The sequence below is a fragment of the Heliangelus exortis genome, chromosome 5, assembly GCF_036169615.1.
Source record: "Heliangelus exortis chromosome 5, bHelExo1.hap1, whole genome shotgun sequence".
Classification (NCBI taxonomy): domain Eukaryota; kingdom Metazoa; phylum Chordata; class Aves; order Apodiformes; family Trochilidae; genus Heliangelus; species Heliangelus exortis.
This window is the reverse complement of record NC_092426.1, coordinates 24,853,722-24,875,283: the sequence shown is the minus strand read 5'-3', so window position 1 is coordinate 24,875,283 and position 21,562 is coordinate 24,853,722. Positions and strand designations below refer to the sequence as shown.

The window sequence follows — 21,562 nt, the reverse complement described above, 5'->3', positions numbered from 1 at the left end:
CAGCTTGATTTTAGAACATGAAGTTGTATCTGGAGATCACTATCAATCCTTGTGAGATGAAGCATCAGCAGGTAAGAGAATCAGTGAGGTGTCCATATTATTCAAGGAATGAAATGGCAGCTTAAAGCTGGTATACATGACATTGTTTGTAAACAACCCTGCTGGCTTGCAACAAACATGTGCATGGGTGGATACAAATCTGAGCTAGCAAAAATCAGTATTTGCAAAAAACATTCTAGTTTAGAATGCTAAAAAGCCCTGAGCAAAACTCTAGTTAGGTGTGCTTCACAAACAGCTAAAATTCCACTCTGTAAAGATATATTCTAGCACCATCAGCTTTAAAGACTGTGTTAAATCCTAGCTTCGTTAAACCCTAGCTTCATCTTCCTACAGTAAGCTCTTGATAAAATAGTTGTCATAAAACCATAACTTTGTCCTGCCTCAATTATGAGCAAAGACTGTATGATCCAAACAGCATAATTCTAAACAGATAAAGTCAACATCCCCCAAAGTACAGCACACTAACACATTTCGTCTCAGCAACAGTCATTCCTCTTCAGAGCACAACTTAAATACACAACAGAGGGAATATTAAAGAACTGTTTTTCAAAAACATTTAGTTTACCTGAACCAAATCTATATAGCAAGATCGACTGTAAAGAAAGGGCAAGGTGCCTCCAAAACAGAGAACTGAAAATCATGAACAGGAACCATCATATGTTCTTTCATGAGAAATACTTCCGGAGAATGTTCTTTATGGGGCACATAGCTGCTTTGCTACGCTGTTACAGAAAATGTAACAATTTTATCAGCTGTGTTAACACTTACCAAGTATAGGGTTATACAAGCTGGTCTCCTTACAGATGTTTGGGAAAATGGAAGGTAAGTAGTACTTCTTAAAATTTGAGAATAAAAACGAAAATCCCTTTTCCTGGTTTTCCTTGTTCTTCCATTCTAAACTCTTAACCTTAAAAAAAGAAGTTGGATAAAGTAAACATCTAGACGTAAAAGAGAAAGATCACCAAGGAAATGTCTTCTAAGTCATTTCTTTGGAACAAAATCATATGCATTTTAATAAACATTTTTAGAAAGATGGAACAAAAACTAGCCAGGAAATGTCAATGAAACAAAGACTTTTTTTTGTCTCTAAAGAGACTTCAGCAAAAGACTTCAGCATTTACATAGTCAACAAGTTATGTGACACCTCTCTCAATGACATATAAATTTAAATACAATACTACCAACTGATTACAGAGAGAGCAGTCATCTTCAAGAATGTAAGCAGTATTTATATTCAAAGTGAACAGTCACCATCAAGCTCACCCTACATATCACAATATGAGGATCTCTATTCATACTGGAAGATGCTGGAAGCAACAAAATGAGGTTGCAAATTATTACAGCATGTAAGTTCACAGAGTAAGAAAGATAAAGGGAACCCATAAAGTGTTTCAGTTTACATGGGTAATACTTGTCCAACGTCCATCTTCTCTAGTGCAAACTCCAAACGTGTGAAGAAAAACTTATTGATATCCACCCAACTGGGCTCTGCTGGACAAACCTAGAAGGCACTACCCTGCAATATCTATTGCATACAGTCAAGCAATTTTCTGGGCTTATGACAACACAATAGGCTCAGAAGCAGCATGTGCTAACTGGCCAGCAAATACATTAGAGAAAACATAAGAGCTGGGCCACAATTTTTGACAGAAGCTCTTGTCACACACCATCATGTACTGGCTTGAAGTACATGAACTGACTTTCAAATACGTGGAAGTGTCAAGGTACAAAAGGAAGGACATCGTGTGTGCCTGAGTTGCATACCATGGACTAGATACTAATTCAAGTAATTTTCTGAGCACAATTCAGCTCCATAATCTGCCCTTTAGGTAGCTTTGGGTCTGCAAGATCTTATTACCTGGTGTCCACACAGAAATGTCACTAGGTGTGTATAATCTCAAGCAGTGCTGCTACTCTCAAGCAGAACCTAACTCCTAAGCTTTGACAGATTTGAAATATTCTGAACATGCACTGTCTCCCATTGCACTTCTTTTGAAGAGGTTCACTTGCTCAGCTGTAGCAGTATCCCCAAATTTTCTCTGTGCAGGGGTACTGTATTATGCCTGACCTTACAAGTCTCCTAAAACTACAGTCCTGGGAAATTAAGATACCAACAGGGGTTAAAATACCATTTCTGCAATAATTGGATAGAAAATATCTGCTGATTAGAAAAAAAATAATGCTACACACCAAACCAAAACATACCCACAAAAAAACCCGAAGAAGCAACAAAACAAAACAACACTACAAACTCTTGCTAGAAAGCAATAATCTCAGTGCCACACTCTAATCACCCCAGAGCACTGGCACTTCTCAGTAACTAAATGTTTCCACTGAAGAATGAAGAGGACAGCAGAAATTCCAGAAAGATAGCTAGAGAAAAAATATGACCCTGAACACAGAAATTGACAGTCCCAGTTTAGAAACCACTGTTTGTTTTTGCCACCTAGCCCGTGTATAAAAGCTAGGCCAGCAAAACTATAGGGTTTTTTAAAAGCTCTTATCACAAAATCCCAATGCTTTCAGTTACTACTGTCCCCTTAGTTTGAAGAGTGATATCCCTGACCACCACAAAACCCACATAATCAGAGCAAGCCCAATTGATCCTTTCACTTGTTGCAGGCAACATGGTGGGGACTGAAAGGTGAAAATGGGAAGCAAATTGGAATCAGAATTGCTGAAAGTGACTGACAAGTCTTGTTATTCCTCTATGCTGCAATCCAATGCAAGAAAGACCCTGTGGTTACAAACCTATGTATCTTAACACAGAATACAACTGAAGACTTTCTAGGAGAATTTGATAAAAAGCAACAAGGACACCTGAAGGAAGGGCAAAGGAGAAAAATGTTTATAACAATTTTATATATATTTGCAGTGCTAGTAGTAAATGTCTTCTTGTAATGGACAAACAGATGTTGTTTTGTATTTGTTTGCTTGAAAACTGCAGAACGTACCTGAATTACTATGTATTTCAAAAGTGCTTCTAAGAAATAGCTTGTTAAATCTTCTTGTCCTTTATCTCCTGACTGTGGAGGAACAAGTGGCGTGATTTCCTCTATAGTCACTTGAGCTATGCAGAAAAACCGAACAGATAAACAAACAAACAAAAAAAGAAGCACACATCTAACAGACCATTTCTTCTCATGCATAAATATCTACTGAGTTACAGAAGTAGAAATGTACTAGGGTAAGCAGAGACAGTTACAGCTAAAAAAAATCCAACAGCAGATTAATGAAAATTAGGGAATTTTAGCTAATAAAACATCAGAGAACTAATTTCTTACATGTACAAAAAACACAGGAGATAAGTTCTTGATATGAGCCTTGGGAAACTACCCGCCCAGACCTAATTTTTTATAAGGTGTACTCCAATTCTTTTGGAATTTGTGCAGAGCTATTCTTCCTTTGCCTTTACAGCGAGGGTACTTCACAGTTAATTTTTCTTGTTTCTGCAGTTAGATGTTCACATTTCATTCTTAGCACTCTGCATTTCTATGCTGCCTATGTCCCCTCCAGACTTGTTCCTCCTTTCCTGCTATAGAGATTTAACATAAGGTAACTCCAAAAGAGGGCTTAAAGTATGTAGCAAACTTTTATCTGCAGAGCTATCCTGGCACAAAATTTGTCTGTTGTGCTTCAGTAAACTGAATTACCCATCAAGGAGGCCCTCCTTGCTTCTTCAAGTAACGCTTGTGTCCACTCTAAAACATTGGGTGGTGGCAGAAAAATGGCAACAGCTCTTAATGTTCTGAGGAAAAAGTGGTTAGCTTCTTAGTCACATATATGTGACTGCACAGTTTGCCCATGTGACCCCATCCGATTCCAACTCATTAATAAATGACCTTGAAATCCTACTAACAGGAATTAATTGGGAGGCAAGAGGCCTCATCAGTGTCTGATATTTACCACTAGAGTGAATAGACAAACAAAAAACTGATGTAAGAGTAATCTTAAGAGAAAAATCACCCTTGATTAAAGATAATGTTCTTCACATTTAAAAAAGTAAATCTAGAAAGTATTAATATCTTAGCTCAAGCCTTTCCACTGAGGCAGATCATTCTGGCCCCAGGTTTTGCAATTTACAAGGTCTAACTCTTTAGGAAGATTCCAAGCCACATGAATACCACAGCTTTAATTGCCAGATCACACACTGACTCAACAGGAAGATCAATCACTTGGTTAACCTACTGTCCATACTAGAAATTGATCTGCATTGCTTGTTCCCTAGAATATGATCAGTGCCAGTGAAAATGTTCAACACAAACAGAAAACAAAACCCACCAAAAAACAACAATAAAAATTTTAAAAAGCACTCTGAATAAAAACCAAAAAAATATTACCAAGTTACTTACTTTCTTGAACATTAAGTGGAGGGTTAATGAGATTATCAAGTGTTCGGGGGCCATATTCAGATTGTGGAGATGAAAATCCAGGAATCAAGCAAGAAAACATCCATAATTGTTCTTTACTACAGTTATTCTGAAGCGCTTGCAGCCACAAAAGAAAGAGACGTATGCCCTCTCGTCGTATCTTAAAGGAAAAAAATGGAGTGAGTTAACTTGTCCCAGATCACACAAAAGCATTTCCATTTGTCCTGGAGGAGGAAGAAGGGGAGTGGTAGAAGAGATGAGAACAGATTGCATGACCACCAGCAATAACCAAGGACAAGCTAGCACATTTACTACTGCTCCTGCTGAAATGAAATGACAACCATGACACCTTCACTACTATTATGCTCACAGAATCCCTTTCATAGGGTTTTCTCTGAAATAAGAGGAAGAAAACAAAGACACATCTAGTTACTTGCCTGACTATAGCACTGCAAGATGTCACTGTGAGTTTTTCAGAAAATACAAAACCAGCGACAACATTTGTAGATTTGTTTGTGAACTGTAATAACGCAAGTGAATATTTTGCAACAGAAGGACCCATTCTGCCCTCTTCAATTTCTTCTTCAAGACAGGTGACAGAGTCCTAGAGAAGTCCCCTCCTAGCTCTCACACTGGAGAATTTCAGCACCAGCCAAGCCTGCAGGTGGTTTACAGCAGTGGCATGGTTGCCTGCTGCAGTACCAAACCTACATGTTACACTTGGTGGCTTTCGTCCCGTGATCAACTGTTATTACACTACCCACAAATAGGTCTCTTCTGTGTAATTACCTTCCACTCCCAAGACAACCTAAGCCTCATACCCATTTTCCCAGACCCTAACAATTAATGGTTAGGGCTTCTGCTTTAATGAAAAATCCTTCAAACCATTTGCACACATTCTTAACTTGGCTACTCTACATAAAACAGATTACTACTGCAACTACTATTACTACTATTGAGGTAAAGCTGATGATATGAAGTCACTCTTTCATGACACACAAATAACGGTCAGGTTCCTATTTGTATTTTAGAAACAGCAGTATACAACTTTTTCCAATACCTTTAATGAATTTCCAGTGTGAAGAAGCTTCTTTAAAATCAACCCTACAAAGAAGAAGAATGGAAAAATATGTATTTGTTTGGCTTTTTGCTCTTTATTAAGTAAGATGTTGGAGTTCTCGGTCAGACTTGATGGCAACTTTTAAACAAGTCCTTGGCATTCTCCAATTTAATCTCGGTGAACTTGTTATCCTCAGGCAACTTTCTCAATGCCAGACGGAAAAAAAAAAAGATCACCTTTCATAGCTTCTACATAACCCTTAACAACTTTCCCCAGGGACTTTTTGGGATCTATACATTTAAAGTAAATCATGAATGCACATAGTATCAGCATCCCCCATTTACAAATACAGACCTCCTCTCAATTTTGAAATCTATTACTAAGATAGAAATTTAGGAAAAAAAAAAATTAAAAAGCAATTTTCCACCTGCCCTTCTTCTTTCTCAGCCACTGTTCTAGTTAGATCCCCAGATTTAATTGGGTAGAAGAGTATTCATTACACTGATGAGGCTTTTTGTTTGTTTGCTTTCTTTTTGAGTAGCACAGAATAATAATAGCTACTAAGAAAAAAATTATTTTTTTTTACAGGGAATAATAAACTCACCAATACTATGAAACTGCCACCTCTGATGAATCCTTTCTGGAAGGAGTTGCAAAATTTTCTAAAAAAAACAAAACAAAACAGAATCCAAGGGTCTGTGTTGCTGCTCTTTAGTTGAAAGACTAAAGAATGCTTTCCCAAAGACTTCAGAAGCTGTAGGGTTAACTTAGAAAATTTTCACACTGCTTTTCTTGGAAGCAGTACTGTCCTTCCAAAATAATCCTACTCCTAAAGCTCCAAAGACCCTGACAAACTGTCTGGCAAGTTTCTGCACCAGAGACTTCAGATGTTACTGCAACTAATCGGGTCCACTGCTGGATATTGCTGCTTATAGCACAGGGAGTGAAATGGCAACAATCTGTTTCAATTGCACTGGTTCACAACAGATTGTATCAGGTTATTCCACCTTTATAGTGCCTTAAACTGGAACGCTCAGCTGCCAAATGGCTTCTGTAGCACAAGCAAACATTTGCTTCAGCCTTCTCAACAGAGGAGTAATGAGTTACAGCAAAGCCATTAGAAAAATACCTAAGGCAGTAATGGCCCAACACCTCTCCAGTTAGACTGGAGGATGATCATCTTCAGATGGTAAGAAAAAGAGCACAGCTATTGACAAAGGCAATTAAAAAACTACTGTGTAGCACTTCAAGGTTTATGCCAAAAACATTAGCAACTTGTAAATAACCTGATTTTCCAAATAATTTCCTCGCCATGGCCTTCCAGGATCCTGTGTAACTGTTCCCAAAACATAGGCCACCTAACATCCCCTTATGTAGGAACCAGTGAACATATGACCAACCTCTCTTCAGACTCACTCTTGTAACAGCTACCCCTTTAGTTTTAAAGACCAATGTACCCTACTAGAAAAAAAAAAAATCCTGAATTTGTATTTAATCATGTTACAAGCATTCATCAGCTTTCAATGGTACCTATTTTTAAAAAACACAATCCTTGTCCTGTAGTCAGAAGCCTCCATCAAAAAGGAAAATAAAAACTTGACCCACCAAGCTATTTGTAAATTATAGTTTCTGCTCAGAAATGTTGATTTCATTCTAATTCATCTTAAGTAAAATTGCTTTTGGTAAGGAAATTGTAAAATTCTATTTTCAAATAATTTTTTGAAAATAAAAGGGATCTGTAAAAATTAATTCCATAGTAGTAATCTATTTTAAGAAAAATCAGAGATAATATGCAATCAGAGGGTTAAAAAACATGACTAATCAGAGATCACTTTTACATTAATTTTGAAGTGTATTATACTTTGGAAAGAAGGGGCAAAGCAACACCACCAAAAAGTAATAAACTATCTGTAGATGCAAAAAATGTCTTTTTCCAGTTTAGGTATTTTCCTGTAAAACTGCAATTAAATTATTTTTCTTCTCACACAAAGCACATCTAATCAACTCTAAGTAAAAGGAAAAAGGAATGTAGTTAAATGTAAAGTGCATTTCCAAACAACTGTAGAATAGCTGTACTGTTACTAAACAGGGTTTAATTCAGAGCAAAAAACCTAATACAGATTATTCAATATATCTTACCTCAAAAATAAAAAGAATAGAATCTAATTCTTCTCTCTGTGACTTGTGACCTAGATACAATTAAAAATAAACAGAAGATGCATTTTCATTATCAAAACGAAATTTATAGAACACTGACAAAGATCCTTAGATGTGCAAAGCAAACCCATGTATTTCTACAACCATAATTTTGCATTCGTTATGCAAACAAAAAAAGTGTATTTCTTAGTTATGTTTTATAACAGTTAAAGTTTGTATGACTGTCTACTATGGCTTCAACAGCTGGTAGAGATTAAGCTACACAGTATCTTGTTAAAAACTTAGAAATTAGTTCTGCAGAACACAAGAAGCATTATCACTTTAAAAACCCTGATTTTGCAAAAGGACAAAATTAGTCCTTCAAGAAAAAATGCTTCTTGCTCATCTTCATTGCACACACCTCTAATTGCTCTGCCCTTATCTCCAAAGCTAATGATTACACATATTTTGCACAGCTGATGTTGCTATTTGTGACCATAGACCTGCTGCTTTGTTTATAATATCCTGCTTTGTTTTATTACAAAAACACAAGCACCAAGACAAAAAGTATTCCATTTGAAATACTTACCTTTTTGTTTAAGCCCTACTTCAATAGTCACAAAATTTTCAAAGAACACATAATATATATGTGAGAAATGTAGGTCGAAAAACTGCTTGAGATCAATGGATTCTGCATTCTCTGAAAAACAGAACAGAATATTGGTTTTATTTCTTTCAAATATTTAGTCAACCACTGCATACTATTATCCAGTAGTAAGCACTAAAGGTTTGGGTTTTTTGAATTGTTATTATTGGTAAATTTTTGAAGCTCCATTCTTTTAAATTGAACATGGTGAAATGCAATATGGCACATCATAAGTGCCTAGTGAATTTTGAAACAGGAAGTGTTTTCTTGCACACTCATTGTTTGCATGACAGAAATGCCTGCAAACCCCAGTCACGAACCAGAATTCCATCAAGACGAGCACTTTACAGATGAAGTTGTTTTAATTTTTAATTTAATAGGAATAAAGCTGACAATGCTGCCCAAACTCTACAACGGAAAGACTGCCACTGTCCCCAGCTGTAATTGCCAGACACAGCTAAGCTTTCTTAAGGAAGTGGTAAAGGGACAAGCGAGTGTCACCTCTGCTCTATAGAGAAACAGGCTGTGAGAAAGCAGACAGCAACACCAAATTCTTACTGCTGCTTCCTTACTACCTCCAAGCTCCAACATTCACTTTCCTTTCCAAGCTGGCCCAGTCCTCCACACTCCTTTGACTGTATGGTCTCAGATCAGAGCTGGGACATTAGGATAACCTGAGGGGGAAACATTAGGAGTATAGAGGGATGTGCTTTCTTGTGTACTCCAGTAAGGTTTCTGAACACTCTTTCCACAACTCTGGGTGGTTTTGTGCAAATCCCCAGTTAAAAAAATGTGATGGTTTGTCTAGATTAATTTTAAACCGATAACTTTAATGAATTATTTCAAGTCTTAGTACACACTGAACCAAACAACACTCCCTGTCCTCTTTTTATCTGGTTAAGACTAGAGAAACTAGGTGGACAGAACAATAGCATGGAAGCACAGAGGAACAGGGAGACAGTACTTTAAAGGCAAAACTCTCCCCTTTCAAAATACTAATGTGAAACAAATAACACAAACCCCACAACATGAATTAAAGTGAGACAAATGAAACCTTTATTCACTTCACCAGCCCTATACAGTGAGGCATAAACTTTCACTGTGGATGTACCTTTTCTAAGTGCCTCTGTAATTCTTTATTGGATCACAGTTTTTTAAGCCTTTTTAGACCGACATCAATCTTTATCATTGCACATGACTGGATATACAACTGGTGGAGTATAAAGCAGAGAAACAATTAATGGCAAGGATGCCTAACAGCACGGCATATTTTCAATACTGTTTTATTATGAAGCTCTTGAGGACTGTCAACCCAATTTTATGACAAATCTTACTGTAAAGGTTTTCATTAAATGCTGTTCCGCCATCCTGCACGATCAGTGCAATGAAGCCAGAGAAGACACAGCTACATTAATAGCCAAGATCAACTCTTCAAGCAAGGCAGCTTAGCTACAGAGTTACCAAACCTCCGGTTTTGCAGAACTGCTACACCACAGACCAACAGCTGAAACAGCAGAGTTAAGAGTCTGACATACTGATGTGAGGACAGCCAAAAAACCCAACACCACTATAAACATACTAGACCATGGTTTTCAGGCTGCCAGTGCAAATGCATCAGAAATGGAGCTATGATTAGAGCATCAGCAACACAAACATTCTTCCTCTCACTGTGCACTCACCCTAAGCCAGTTCAAGACTGTGGACAAGAAAATAGAGCAGAAAGCAAATCAAAAGGGTTTGAATAGGACTAAAGAGGAAAAGAGACATTATTGAGACTTTTGGGATAAAGGACGGTGGCAGTAGACAATCTTTTAGTCCATATATTTAACTGCTACATGGGATTTGCACACAGAAAGCAGTGGAACTGCTCACTTCATGAAAAGGCACAGAGTTCCAAATACTAAAAGGATGAGAAGCAGTTAAACAGGGTCTCTGCCAATCAACACACAGGAATGCTGCAGGCACATGAAATATTTCGTTTCCTGAAATAGGCCCTCATTCTTTCCCCAGACATGGGTCAGCTCAGAACAGACAAATAAAAAAACAAAAGAAATGTATTCTTTAAAGACTCAATCTTAACACGAAAGTTTCTAAGTTTTGGAGACACTATTTGTAGATTCTTCAGGCAGCAAACTAAAAGCTTTCCTATGTAACCAGCTGAACAGTGATTCTTGATTTACCACATAATTACCCAGTAACACTTGCACCCCTACAGCTGGCCCTGTGGTACATACACCCCTCTGCCTGCCTGGAGTTCTGTTTGGGGGGAGTTTGAGAGGGTGGCTGCTTTACCTATTTATTTATTTTATATTTATTTATTTAAGTACAATGTGGCGCCAATCATCTCAGAAGACTAAGAGGAGCACTGAAGACTTGTATTTTTACCATTAACATCTGATAAACACTTAGAGTATACGTGCAAAATACAGCTATAGCTTGAAAGAGTAGGATGAAATGAATAAATTCCTTGCAACTTTTCTGGCAAATGGATTTCACCCCGATTTCTTCTGATCACACTTGACTTGATAGCATAATCAAAACCTTTTTTTTTTTTTTTTAATTAAAAGCAAACAGTTAACAACTGAATTATTGTAATAAATTCTATTAAGTTCAGATGGAAAAAAATAAACACATAATATTTTATTTAATGCAAATTTTGTCCTGGTACTACCTGAAAAAAAACACTTTTTAGTAAACTCTCAAACTATCTCTGTTAATTACGGAAATCAGTTCTTCTAATGGAAGGAACACACGCTTGTGCGACCTATAGGTTTGCTGCCTAGAGCACAAGAGAGCATTTGCTTATCCTCAAAGAACACCTACAATGACTCAGTAAGCATCTGGTCCAGAAACCTGGAACTTTGCATTGGTCAAGAAGTTTGGAACCCATTATGCATACCCTGATCAAGCATTAGGGCAAGAATTAAGTGGAGAGGGAACAGATCCAGCATGGAGACAACAATGTAAATAATGTAAAGTTTCATCTGGAAATCATCTAATCTGGTCAGCTGCATACATCATTCCTTTTCACAGCTACTTCTCTACTGAACACAATCCACATGACTGATCTGCAGCTGTCCTTGATTACTTTAATATTAAGACCTCCAGATATACATTGCTGTTACAGCTTGCTTCATTAACTGAGGATATGAATTCATTTCTCCTCATGAAAGTGTCTCCAAAACATTCAGTTCACCACTATCCTTGTGATCAACCAGAGACACAGCTCTTCAATTCATTGATCTTAACCCGTTTTCTCCAGGTTACTGTTTCTTCTCTGTGCTCTCCTAAGTATCACGAATGTTGCACACAGAGGGACCCCACTACAAGGAGCACACGAATGTTCTTTTCGCACAGCCTTAAACTGGGAATTTGCAGGAAGTGGCTGTTCTGCTCTGGCTACTTCATCTTTTCTGCCTTTTTAAGAAGAGACACATAGCCTTGTTTTTACTTGAAGTGGGATCAGACAGAAACAGGCTTTTCTCCCTAACTTACAGTGCATTTCTTTATTTATTTTTAAACAAAAGAACTCTGTATTCTCCTACCACAGATTCATGTTAACTATCATGAACTAATGTATTCCTTGTGTTCTTGGTACTTATGACCAGACTGCAAGTAGTAAAGAACCCAGAAACAGATTTGGCACCATATAATACAGTTAGAAAAGTCTTTCAGAATGGAAAAAGGAAAAATGGGACATTACAGTATTCCAACAATGTGAAAACAGCTTCTACTGTACAAAGCATATTTTCAGTACACTAGAGCCCAGATTTCCATTATCATCTATGGATGACAGTCAAGAAAAACTTAAGTTCTTTTCATGCTTCACCAGAACAATAAACATGGATCTTTGATTGCTGACTTTTCAGTAATAACTTTCTGTAACCTAAAAATTAGTACAAATCTGATCTCCGCATTAACTCTGTTCAGTGGTGTTTTTTTGTTTTGTTTTGGGTTGTTTCATTTTGTTTTGTTTTGTTTGTTAGGTTTTTTTAAGGAAAAAGTTACATTTAAGCACAGAGATACTGCATAACTTCTGTTCTTTTCTTCCTCCCATAGAACTTTTCTAAAGGTAGCTTTAGTTTTTTTCTAGGTTCAGCACTGAAAAGGTAAATTACATTTTCAAATTACATTTTCATGTGTAAGTTTTAGAACTCATATTCAGTTAATGAATTTCTGCTCTAGTTTGGTACATGAAACAGAGAACAAACCTAAAAATGAGAGACTAATTATCAAAACTATTCATATGACCAATATTACAAGAGAATTCAAGAGTATTCAAGATCAGATTAAGTAGAATTCATATTTTCATTAAACCTGCTGGAATTTGGAACTCCTACTATTCTCCCCTTTAAAGGCTGGAGCTGCAGCAAAGGACTCAAAAAAAAAAAAAAAAACCACAAACAAACAAACAAAAAACAGCCCACCGAAAAAACCCAAAAACAAAACAAAAGCACAGCAAACACTCTGCCTCTCCTACCAACTTCTGTGCTTAAACGTGACTATATTTTTCAGAACTTGCTCACCTGTATCTTCAAGTTGCCAATTCTTTTGAAATTAATTGTTCAAAACTTTCTGAAAGGTTACAGGTTTTTTTTTTCAAGTATTTCAGTAGGATATTCAAAACTGAAGTGTCCACAGTGCTCAGTTTTAGGAAAGGAAGATTCTAGGTCAGAAGTTTCTTGTAGAAAATTTATTCTGTTACAGAACCCTGCCTGAGAGCAAATTCATTTGCTCCAATGCTTTTATTATGGTTCCATTGTCAGCACATCCCTTCTAACCAGAAACAATCTGCATTCACAAAAGTTTTTCAATAAGAATATAACACTTTAATATTACACCTTAGAAGGAGCATCTTGTACCTTTAGTACCATAGTTAGAATTACAGTGCAAGAGTACCACCTCAGAGACCCTAAAAATTTATTTTGTCAGATGTAAAACATGAAACAGAAAAAGCAACACAGGTTTTTACTGTGTTGTTACATAAGGGAACACCTGAGCCAGATTCTGCAACGTTTACAAGTCTGCACATATAACACCACAATCCTCTGTAGCAAGAACATCCTGGTGGGCTTGAACACATATTATACACACTTCTCCTTCTCTTTCGATTTTGCTTACTACATACTACACTGTTATTATAAACTAACCCATAACATCTATTACATATTTATAAATCAGTTGAGTTAGAAACACATTTCTATTGTTTAGATTACTTCCTGCTGCATAAAATTGAAATATTATAAAGCTGGCAAACATGTACTTTCTTTGTACAGGACATAACTTTAACATGTACAGGACAGAACTTTAAAGGCAATCAATCAAAATACTGGACTTAAAACTAAGACAAACCCCCCTACATAGATCTTACACATTTATTAACTTTTCTGATCAAAACATTAACACTCATAAGTTCATACAAAACATCACAGGATTTTACCATGGCATTTAAGAAAGCAATCAGCTTCATCACAGATCAAATTATGGTTAACTTTACATTCAATTTTAAGCATTTCAGAATTTAAGATATGTTTACACAAATTTGTTACAGTACATAGTGTAACAAAAACATTATCCTGTCTCATTCGATGTACTGGCTTTAAAGTCACTTTCGCTCATCCTTACCCAAAAATAAAATACCACTGACAACTGCAGCAAACAATGACCTGGAAGACAGCCAGACTTCTAGTTCTATTTCTGTCAAGAGGAGGCTTGTCACAGACTGAAGTGTTCAGTGTCAATTCTCATAACAAACTGGTGCCATTTGAAAGCAAGAGGTTCCTAAGCGTCTGTTAACAAACAAGCAAAATGGTGAACAGAACTTACTCATTCTTAATTCTCCAAGCTGAAAAATATAATGGCTGCTTCAAAACTAAACAGTACAGACATTGTCACATGCAGACAGTCTCTCGAATGGAAAAGCATGTAATTTAGAAAGGTTAAGTTGAAAACCTCCAGAACTGAGTGGTGGCTCTGGCATAGTTAACTGACTGCCAAAGCAAAAGAGACCTGATAACAAACCACAAGGTTTCAAAAAGTGAGCTACAAGTGCAAATGTACTAAACAAGAGCTTTGAATTAGTCCTTAAAGTTTCAGACCACTGCCAGCAATTTAACAAAAAAATGTAACAAAAAAATTCAACTTTTTTTAAAAGGTAGTTTTGTAAAAAAAAAAACAAAAAAAAAAAAAAACAAAAAACAAAAAACTTCTGGCTGGTTTTGGTACTAAAAAAGGTACACACTCCAAGAAATCTTTTAATGGACTTCTATTTTGCAACAGTCAAATCTGGACTCCTGCTCACCAACATCGATATAAACATACAGGACAAAAAAAGAAAAATTAAGTCAAGAATGCAGGTTAACAGCACCAGTGAACATGATTTACACACAAACTGTTAAAATTTCAACACCGGTGCTCTACAGAAATCAGCAGAAGCGGCTGACAGCTCTCCAAGCTAATTCTTTCAAAAACTTGCTTGCAAGCTCCAGAAGAGTTATGCTAGTGAGCTTTTAAGAAACGCATCCATAAAAACTCACACATTTTCCAGAACTTAAGTTTTATTCAAGAAACTTCAAAAACTTCGTAGTAATATACTTATTTTAATTTCGACCTGCCACAAGCTAAACGCACACAGATCTTTCCTTCGCATCCAGAGCCGGCCCTTTGTCTCGCTCGGGGCTCTGATGCGGCTCCAGCCCTGACCCCCCCCAGCAGCGGCGGCGGCGGCCGCGCTCTGCATAGGGAGCGCAGCGTTGGCCAAAACCCCGAAACAAAAAAATTCTTGCCCCCGGCCAAAACACAACTGAAGCCGTTCAGGGTTAAGTCGAGACTGACCGAACATCAAGCCTAATTTCTGAAACTGCATTCAAGCCACAGCCAAATCAATAAATTAGAGCGCTGACATGTCCTCTGCAGCTTGAAATATCGGGGGGGAGGGGAGGAAATAAATCTACAGCTCTTGCCAAAAATAATACAGCTTTGTACATCCACAGAAACTTCTGGAACAGTTATCGCCAAAGAAAATTCCAGGCAGCTAATTTTGCTTATCACTCGGCTCTCATTTTAAAGGCCATAAAACATTTTTCACTTACTATGGTATATAAGTGATATCATGAGTGATGTTGATGATGTGCAACACCAATGAATGTCATCCAGCTGAAGCTTTAGGGCTGACTGCCAGCTAAATAGATTTCTTAAATTAAAATCCCTTTAGACAAATGCAATCTCTGTTTAAGTATATTGTTTAACTATATATCAGAATGGATGTCTAATGTATCCTGATTTATCCTGTTCCGTATAGCTTGTCTTTTCCCTTTCAGAGGTGGCTTACAGGAGATGTCAAGCACTAACGAATCACTAAGAATAACAAAACAAAATAATAAAAAAAACACCCCACACTTCTCCTAGCATGACATTTTACAAGCATTCTCTCTGTGGTTTCAGAGATGCAAGGCAGTACATTTTTAATATATTACATGCAAATAAAATATTTTTGATAAACAATATACTCTTCTTCCCCCTTTACTCTGGATTAACAGTTACAGGCCTGTAACTCCTGCTCTACAAAAAAAAGAAGGGAAAAACCCAAAGAAAAAATTCTCTTAAGAATGCAGCCATAGAAAAAAACCTTAGCCCAAGTACGTTCACTGGCGTTGCTTGCACATAATAAAATTATGCAGAAATCAAAGCTTTTTTGGAAAAAAAAAAATTACAAATTCTTACTGAAACTTCAACAGGTATCAGCAACATATTTGATATCAAAAGTAGAGGAAAACAAGAAGTCAGTATTGTTAGTGTGATGTTATGAAAGAGTCACATATCTAGCTGCCTTAACTATTAGTTCTCACAGCACTGTTTATAACAAAAGGACAAATCAAGCATGATTTGATGGTTGAAGAATTACTAGAATAAATTTTTATGAACTACCATTTTAAAACCACAGAATCTTAGTTTCATGTTAAAGTCTGATGAAACATTGCAACACTGATTGGAAGAACAATGCCATACTACTTCCATGTCATCTCCTCTTAATGATCCAGCTGCTAATTCACTGTTGCCTGCTAAAAATATGTATTTTTCTGGAAAATCACGGGCTTCAGTCTGCAGGCAATACCGAATTCCATAGAGTACACTGTGCATCCACTTCCACAGGCTAGAAAAGCCTCAGTGATGACACCTGCACCAGCTGCAGCCTTCCTTGCAGCAGGACCTTGCTCCTGACAAAGCTGAGGCACTGACACCCAACCTGCCAGGGAATCCCACCCCACCTTCTGGTGAAGGCCGACATGCTCTAACCACCACAGTAGTTCACAGTAAACAATACTGCTCTTCCAGCATCGAGAAAAAAGACAGTATAGTAGTTTGACAAAAAGTCAGAGAGAGACCAAGATAACACGAGGGAACCGTATGAGACTAAGAGAGAACTAAGAAGGAAGGGGGAAAAAACAAAAAAGAGGGATGAACACTTCCGTATGGGAAGAAACCAATCCACCTCAAAAGAATCAAATATTTTAAAGCAGGTAGTTCCAGCTGTTTGAAGAAAAATATTGCAGGAAAATAATGACACCCTCAGTCCCAGACTGGTATGTCCCAGGATATAAGACTTTCATCTCTTTCCAATTCTTCTCAGCATTAGTATTTGTTACTATTTGGAGGTCTCATAAAGGTTTTAACCTCTACTAAAAAAACCTTATGCCTGTAACATGAACAAATTTGTCATGTATTTCTATTTACTTTAACAAATTGTTTAATAATTCAGAATTAGTCACCTGAATTTCACTGAACGTTCCTTGGTTCCTGAATTACTAAGAAGGCTGGATAGAGCCATACTGAAATAGAGCAGAGAACCAGCCAGACAGGACGCTAAAAGTTAAGTCAAAACGCTATCTACAAAATAGTTTCAGCCAAAAAAATACTTTTTCCCCAGTATACCTGTAAATGGTAGTTAATCTAGCACTCAGAAGCTTCCTATGCCAAAAATCTTTTACTGTAACTTCAAATTTGGTAGAACTTGACTTTATTTCCCAGTCCTTTTGAATATACTTTTACGTATTTTTTCACTATCTGCCTCTACAGAAAACGTTTCCAAAGCTTTCAATGTCTTTTCACATTAAAGTTTTACTCTCATCTGAGTCATTCCCAACTCCAAATCTTGTATACACTGACTATAGCAATAAGACTACTAAAACTGCAATGATACTTTGTGTAATGGTAGACAACTGTTTTACAGACATTTTCTATATTCCTTACGCAGACTAGTTTACATTCTTTACTAAATTTTAACTGAGTTGTTACCAATGACAAGATACTTTTTCCCAAAATGATACAACTTGTTGTGTTCTAAGTTGTCTTGTAAAAGGCATTTAAGTCATTCCATCTAATGTACACTACTTTTAATTTGCTAAGAATAAATGTCACTTGCCTTTGTACTATCCATTCACTTGGCTTCATATAAGGTTCTCTGAAGTTTTTTCAGTCTCTCCTGGTTTTACTAACAAGCACATACTATCTTAAATATTTCTCGATGCCTGACTTGAATGATTGCCTTACTGGATCCAACTGTCAATCTTTCACTATAATGAAACTATTTAGATTTCTTCTCTTTGGCTAACACACAACCAGCAGTCTGTAATTCACAAGCATTCGCCTCTTCTCATGACTATTGCATTATTTTAGCTTACTGGAGAACTCCTGTTCTGGATGCCTTGATAAACCTGAGGGAAAACAAACTCCTACTCCCCTCAAGTCTTAACTTAATCCAAGGCCACCCTTCAGTTTACCGGTGTTGAACGCAAGACTATTAAGTACATCAAAAAAATTTAACTCTCGTCCAATACACCTTGCAGGCCTACTGAAAGGAGTTTAAGAATAGAAGAAAATTCTCTCCTTCTGGATGTGAAACGGCAGAGAATTCTCTTCTGGATAGTCTTTTAGTCTCCAATACAGAACAGCTATGAGCAACAAGCACGGCAAATAACTTTTCATTCATAAAGATGATGAACAGAGATTTATTCCCTTCTCCACTCATACTGTTGGCAATAGCTAGCTTGAGTCTCCTACGCACTTGGAAATACGCCATTTATTATGCCAGGGGAGTTGTCACTGACGAAAAAAGATAAACAGGAAAATGCAGCACTTCACTGCTCAAGCTGCAGGATGGTGCCTGGATGTGAAGCCATCTCAGGAAGCAGCCTGTCCTGTGTGGGCACATTTCTTTTTCAGTCTGGTCCTGCAAACTAGTCAAGGAAACTATTAAAGACTAAGCATAAAGCTTATGCTTTGAAAGAGAGTTTAGGTAGCAGAGAAATTTAACAACTAATGCAAGGAGATCATCATAGGAGAGGACAGACTTCAATTAATCTTCTATATACTTCTCTTGCACTAGAGTGGAAGTACATAAACATTTTGCTCCCACTGCCCCCCAAAAAACCTTGATTTTGTACCTTGTGCATCCAAGAATACCTGCCCAATGACAAAATCTTGTAGATGCATCTGAGATCGACAGGCTGAAGAATCCTGTTCCATCTTTACTTACACAGCCACATCCTGTATTTTCTTAAGGATATGTGTCAGCCAATATACACACACGTGCAGGGAAGAATGGGGAACGACAATCACACAAAAACCATGCCCCAATAGATTAATTCTGTTCTACAGCCAATAAGCAGAAAACTTAGGTTAGAAAAGAACTTCTGCTTGGATGTGGCTTGCATCTTACAGAATACACCCAAGTATAAGCAAAGCTGATGGAAAATCATGTAAGTAAAAGGCAAACAACAGACATAGAAAATCTAGAACACAAGTCAAAATAAGCAGGACTGTTTTGCAGACTAAAGCAAAACTAGAAATATACCACATACTTTAGCCAGGACACCTAAACACAGAGAGGTACTTGGTGTTTTTTGTAATGTTTTTTCCTCCTAAGTTTTAACTGATGGAATAGCTAGAAGTAAATATCAATCAACAAAAACCACACCACAACTGCGTTGGTACAGCTGGTTGAGAAGACTGGTAACACTCTGAGTGAAGCAAGAGGGTAAACATATAACTACTGATGTGTCTTGGGATGGCTAGCTACCCAATTATTCTCCATTTTAAAAGTCTAAATAATTAGCCTGTTGCAGAAAATAAGTCATGCAGCAGCAGATGCTGCCATACAGGAACACTTGTTCCAAAAGAAAGGAGGGAGCAATAGCTGTATCCTTTGAAAAGAAAGAAACCAGCTTTGGAGGTCAAGGTACCTAAATACCCACAGACTGTGGGAAGAACCCAAAATAATCCATTTGGTACTCTGTGCTAAATACGGAATGGAGTTGCCCTTGACCCAGCCCTGCCCACGTGCTGGTCAACTGGCAGAAGCAACACAAACACAGAACTGAAGAGCTCAAAAAGACATTCCAGAGCAAGCATCTTCTTTCAAAGACAGCATGATGACAATGACTTAAATTTTTACAACCACATGTAACTAACAGATATTTTGGAATAGTTAACTCTGATTTTCCCCCTGATGTTTTTTCATTAGACGATTATTGCATGTAATCACAATTCCCTGATCAGGTTGAACAGCTGCTCACACGGAACTGCGGCAGCACCTGAGCGCTCACGTTGCCTCCTTAGCCAACTGGCAAACCAACCGGGTTTTCAGACTAGCTCATCTCCATGTACTCCAGTGAGCACTTACTGTTCTAGCTTTTACCGTGGAAACATAGGAACGTAAGTTGTTACTGTAAGCATTTAGAGGACATGGACTGGGCGTCACGGCCACCCTCAGCACTTCCCAGCCACTTCTATTCAAGTGTGCCGACTGGGCAGCATTTATTCTAGAGAGTAATTCACGAGGGAAGCACGCCAGCTTTTCACCTCCAACCACAGCTACCAAACGAATTCCACCTTCAAAGCCAGTGCAGATTTACGTGCACAGCGGCGCGGGCCGGAGCATCGCCCGCTGCGCCCGTCGGCTCCAGCGGCCCCCGGCACACAGCTGAAGCCTCGCTGCCTCCAGCCCCGCGATGCCGGGCGCGGGGCCCTGCCTCCGGCCGTCGTGCCGAGGCGAGGCTGGGCCGGGTGGGGTCTCTCGCCGGAGCAAGTCCCCGAGCCCGTGTCCCGCACCGACGCCCAGCCAGTCCCTCTTAAGTTCCCGGTCCTTCCTGCCCCGGACTCGGGGCCCCCCGCTGATCCACGCCCTCCCCTCTCCCGGCCGCCTCACCGATGAGGACGCGCAGGTGCTTGAGACGGGTGAGCGGGTCCTTGCGGGTGTCCAGCACCTTCTGCGTGGATTTCCGCACGTCCCCGTGCGGCTTCTTGGAGAACATCCCGGCGGGCCCGGCCCCGGCGCCGCGCTCCAGAGGCGGACAGCGGCCTCCGGATCCGCCCGCACCGGGGCCCCTACATAGCCAGCGGCGGCACCGCCGCCGCCTCCTCCTCCTCCCGCCTCCGGCTCCGATGCGTGGAGGGGCGCGGCGCGGAGCCAACTCCCCGCGGGTCCGGGGCAGGGGGCCGGGCCGGGCCGGGCCTAAACTCCCCCTTCCTCCTTCCCTCCCTTCTCCTCCCGCTGCTTCACGACAGCCGTCAGGTGCGACCCCAGGCGTCACTATGGCAACCGCGTCGTGACGTCACGGCCGGCGCTCCCCGGCGCACCTCCGAGGCGCGGCTCCTCCCTCCTGCCCCCCGCCCAGACGCCTGGAGAGGCCGGGAGGGGCCGCCCCCGGCGGGGGGGAGTGCCCGCTCCGGGGGGATGCAAAGCGGGGCAGATGGGGGATGGATGCGGGATCCTCTGCGCACCTCGGCATCAGCAGCTGGTGCAGGATACTGTACGTGACCCGTTTCTAAGTAAAATACAAAGTTGTACAGCTCCTTCTGCGTATACACAGACACTGAAACTGTAGTGAGGTTAAGGGGAGAATCCCGTGAGGAATAAGGAAAAAAAACCCAGGCAGGCACCATATTCACCCAGGCACCGACTTCAAACCTTTACTCAAGCCTCAGTTGTGCAACAAGGCAACGATGTGTCTCAGGGTTCCTCTTTCCACACTGGTCCTCCAAGTGCTGCAACTCCCTTCCTGAGCTCCTGTCAGGTCACTTCTTCATGGTTTCTGCTGCATGGAGATGGAACCATCAGACTTGGCTGGGTCCAGTGTGTGTACCTGGAGCCTCCTCATTTCTTCTCCAGAGGAATTTCATGCCCAGAGAGCTCCTACAGTGAAGTCAGAAATGGACTCGAGAGTCTGCGTTTTTATGAGTTCTACACACCCCCTCACCACAGAGCCCCATAAACAACAGGGGGGATAAGCA

General features: G+C 39.2%; 1 protein-coding gene across 12 annotated transcripts in view; it reads right to left on the bottom strand.

The window, feature by feature from the left end:
• The window catches only part of RALGAPA1 (Ral GTPase activating protein catalytic subunit alpha 1), a 121,569-nt gene extending 100,717 nt beyond the window's left edge, over nucleotides 1-20,852 (bottom strand). For 5 of the 12 annotated variants that reach the window (XM_071746117.1, XM_071746126.1, XM_071746114.1 and 2 more), the window contains exons 1-8: nucleotides 20,478-20,851; nucleotides 8,216-8,326; nucleotides 7,630-7,679; nucleotides 6,095-6,152; nucleotides 5,491-5,534; nucleotides 4,413-4,590; nucleotides 3,015-3,130; nucleotides 829-967 (exon numbers count right to left, since the gene is read on the bottom strand). In XM_071746117.1, coding sequence (XP_071602218.1) covers nucleotides 829-967; nucleotides 3,015-3,130; nucleotides 4,413-4,590; nucleotides 5,491-5,534; nucleotides 6,095-6,152; nucleotides 7,630-7,679; nucleotides 8,216-8,326; nucleotides 20,478-20,583 — 802 coding nt within the window. In that variant the 5' untranslated portion in view covers nucleotides 20,584-20,851. Of the gene's footprint in view, nucleotides 1-828; nucleotides 968-3,014; nucleotides 3,131-4,412; nucleotides 4,591-5,490; nucleotides 5,535-6,094; nucleotides 6,153-7,629; nucleotides 7,680-8,215; nucleotides 8,327-13,897; nucleotides 14,062-20,477 lie in introns of all 12 variants that reach the window. The other 7 variants (XM_071746120.1, XM_071746123.1, XM_071746122.1 and 4 more) reach the window with 3 other exon arrangements.
• Nucleotides 20,853-21,562: the final 710 nt, after the last annotated feature.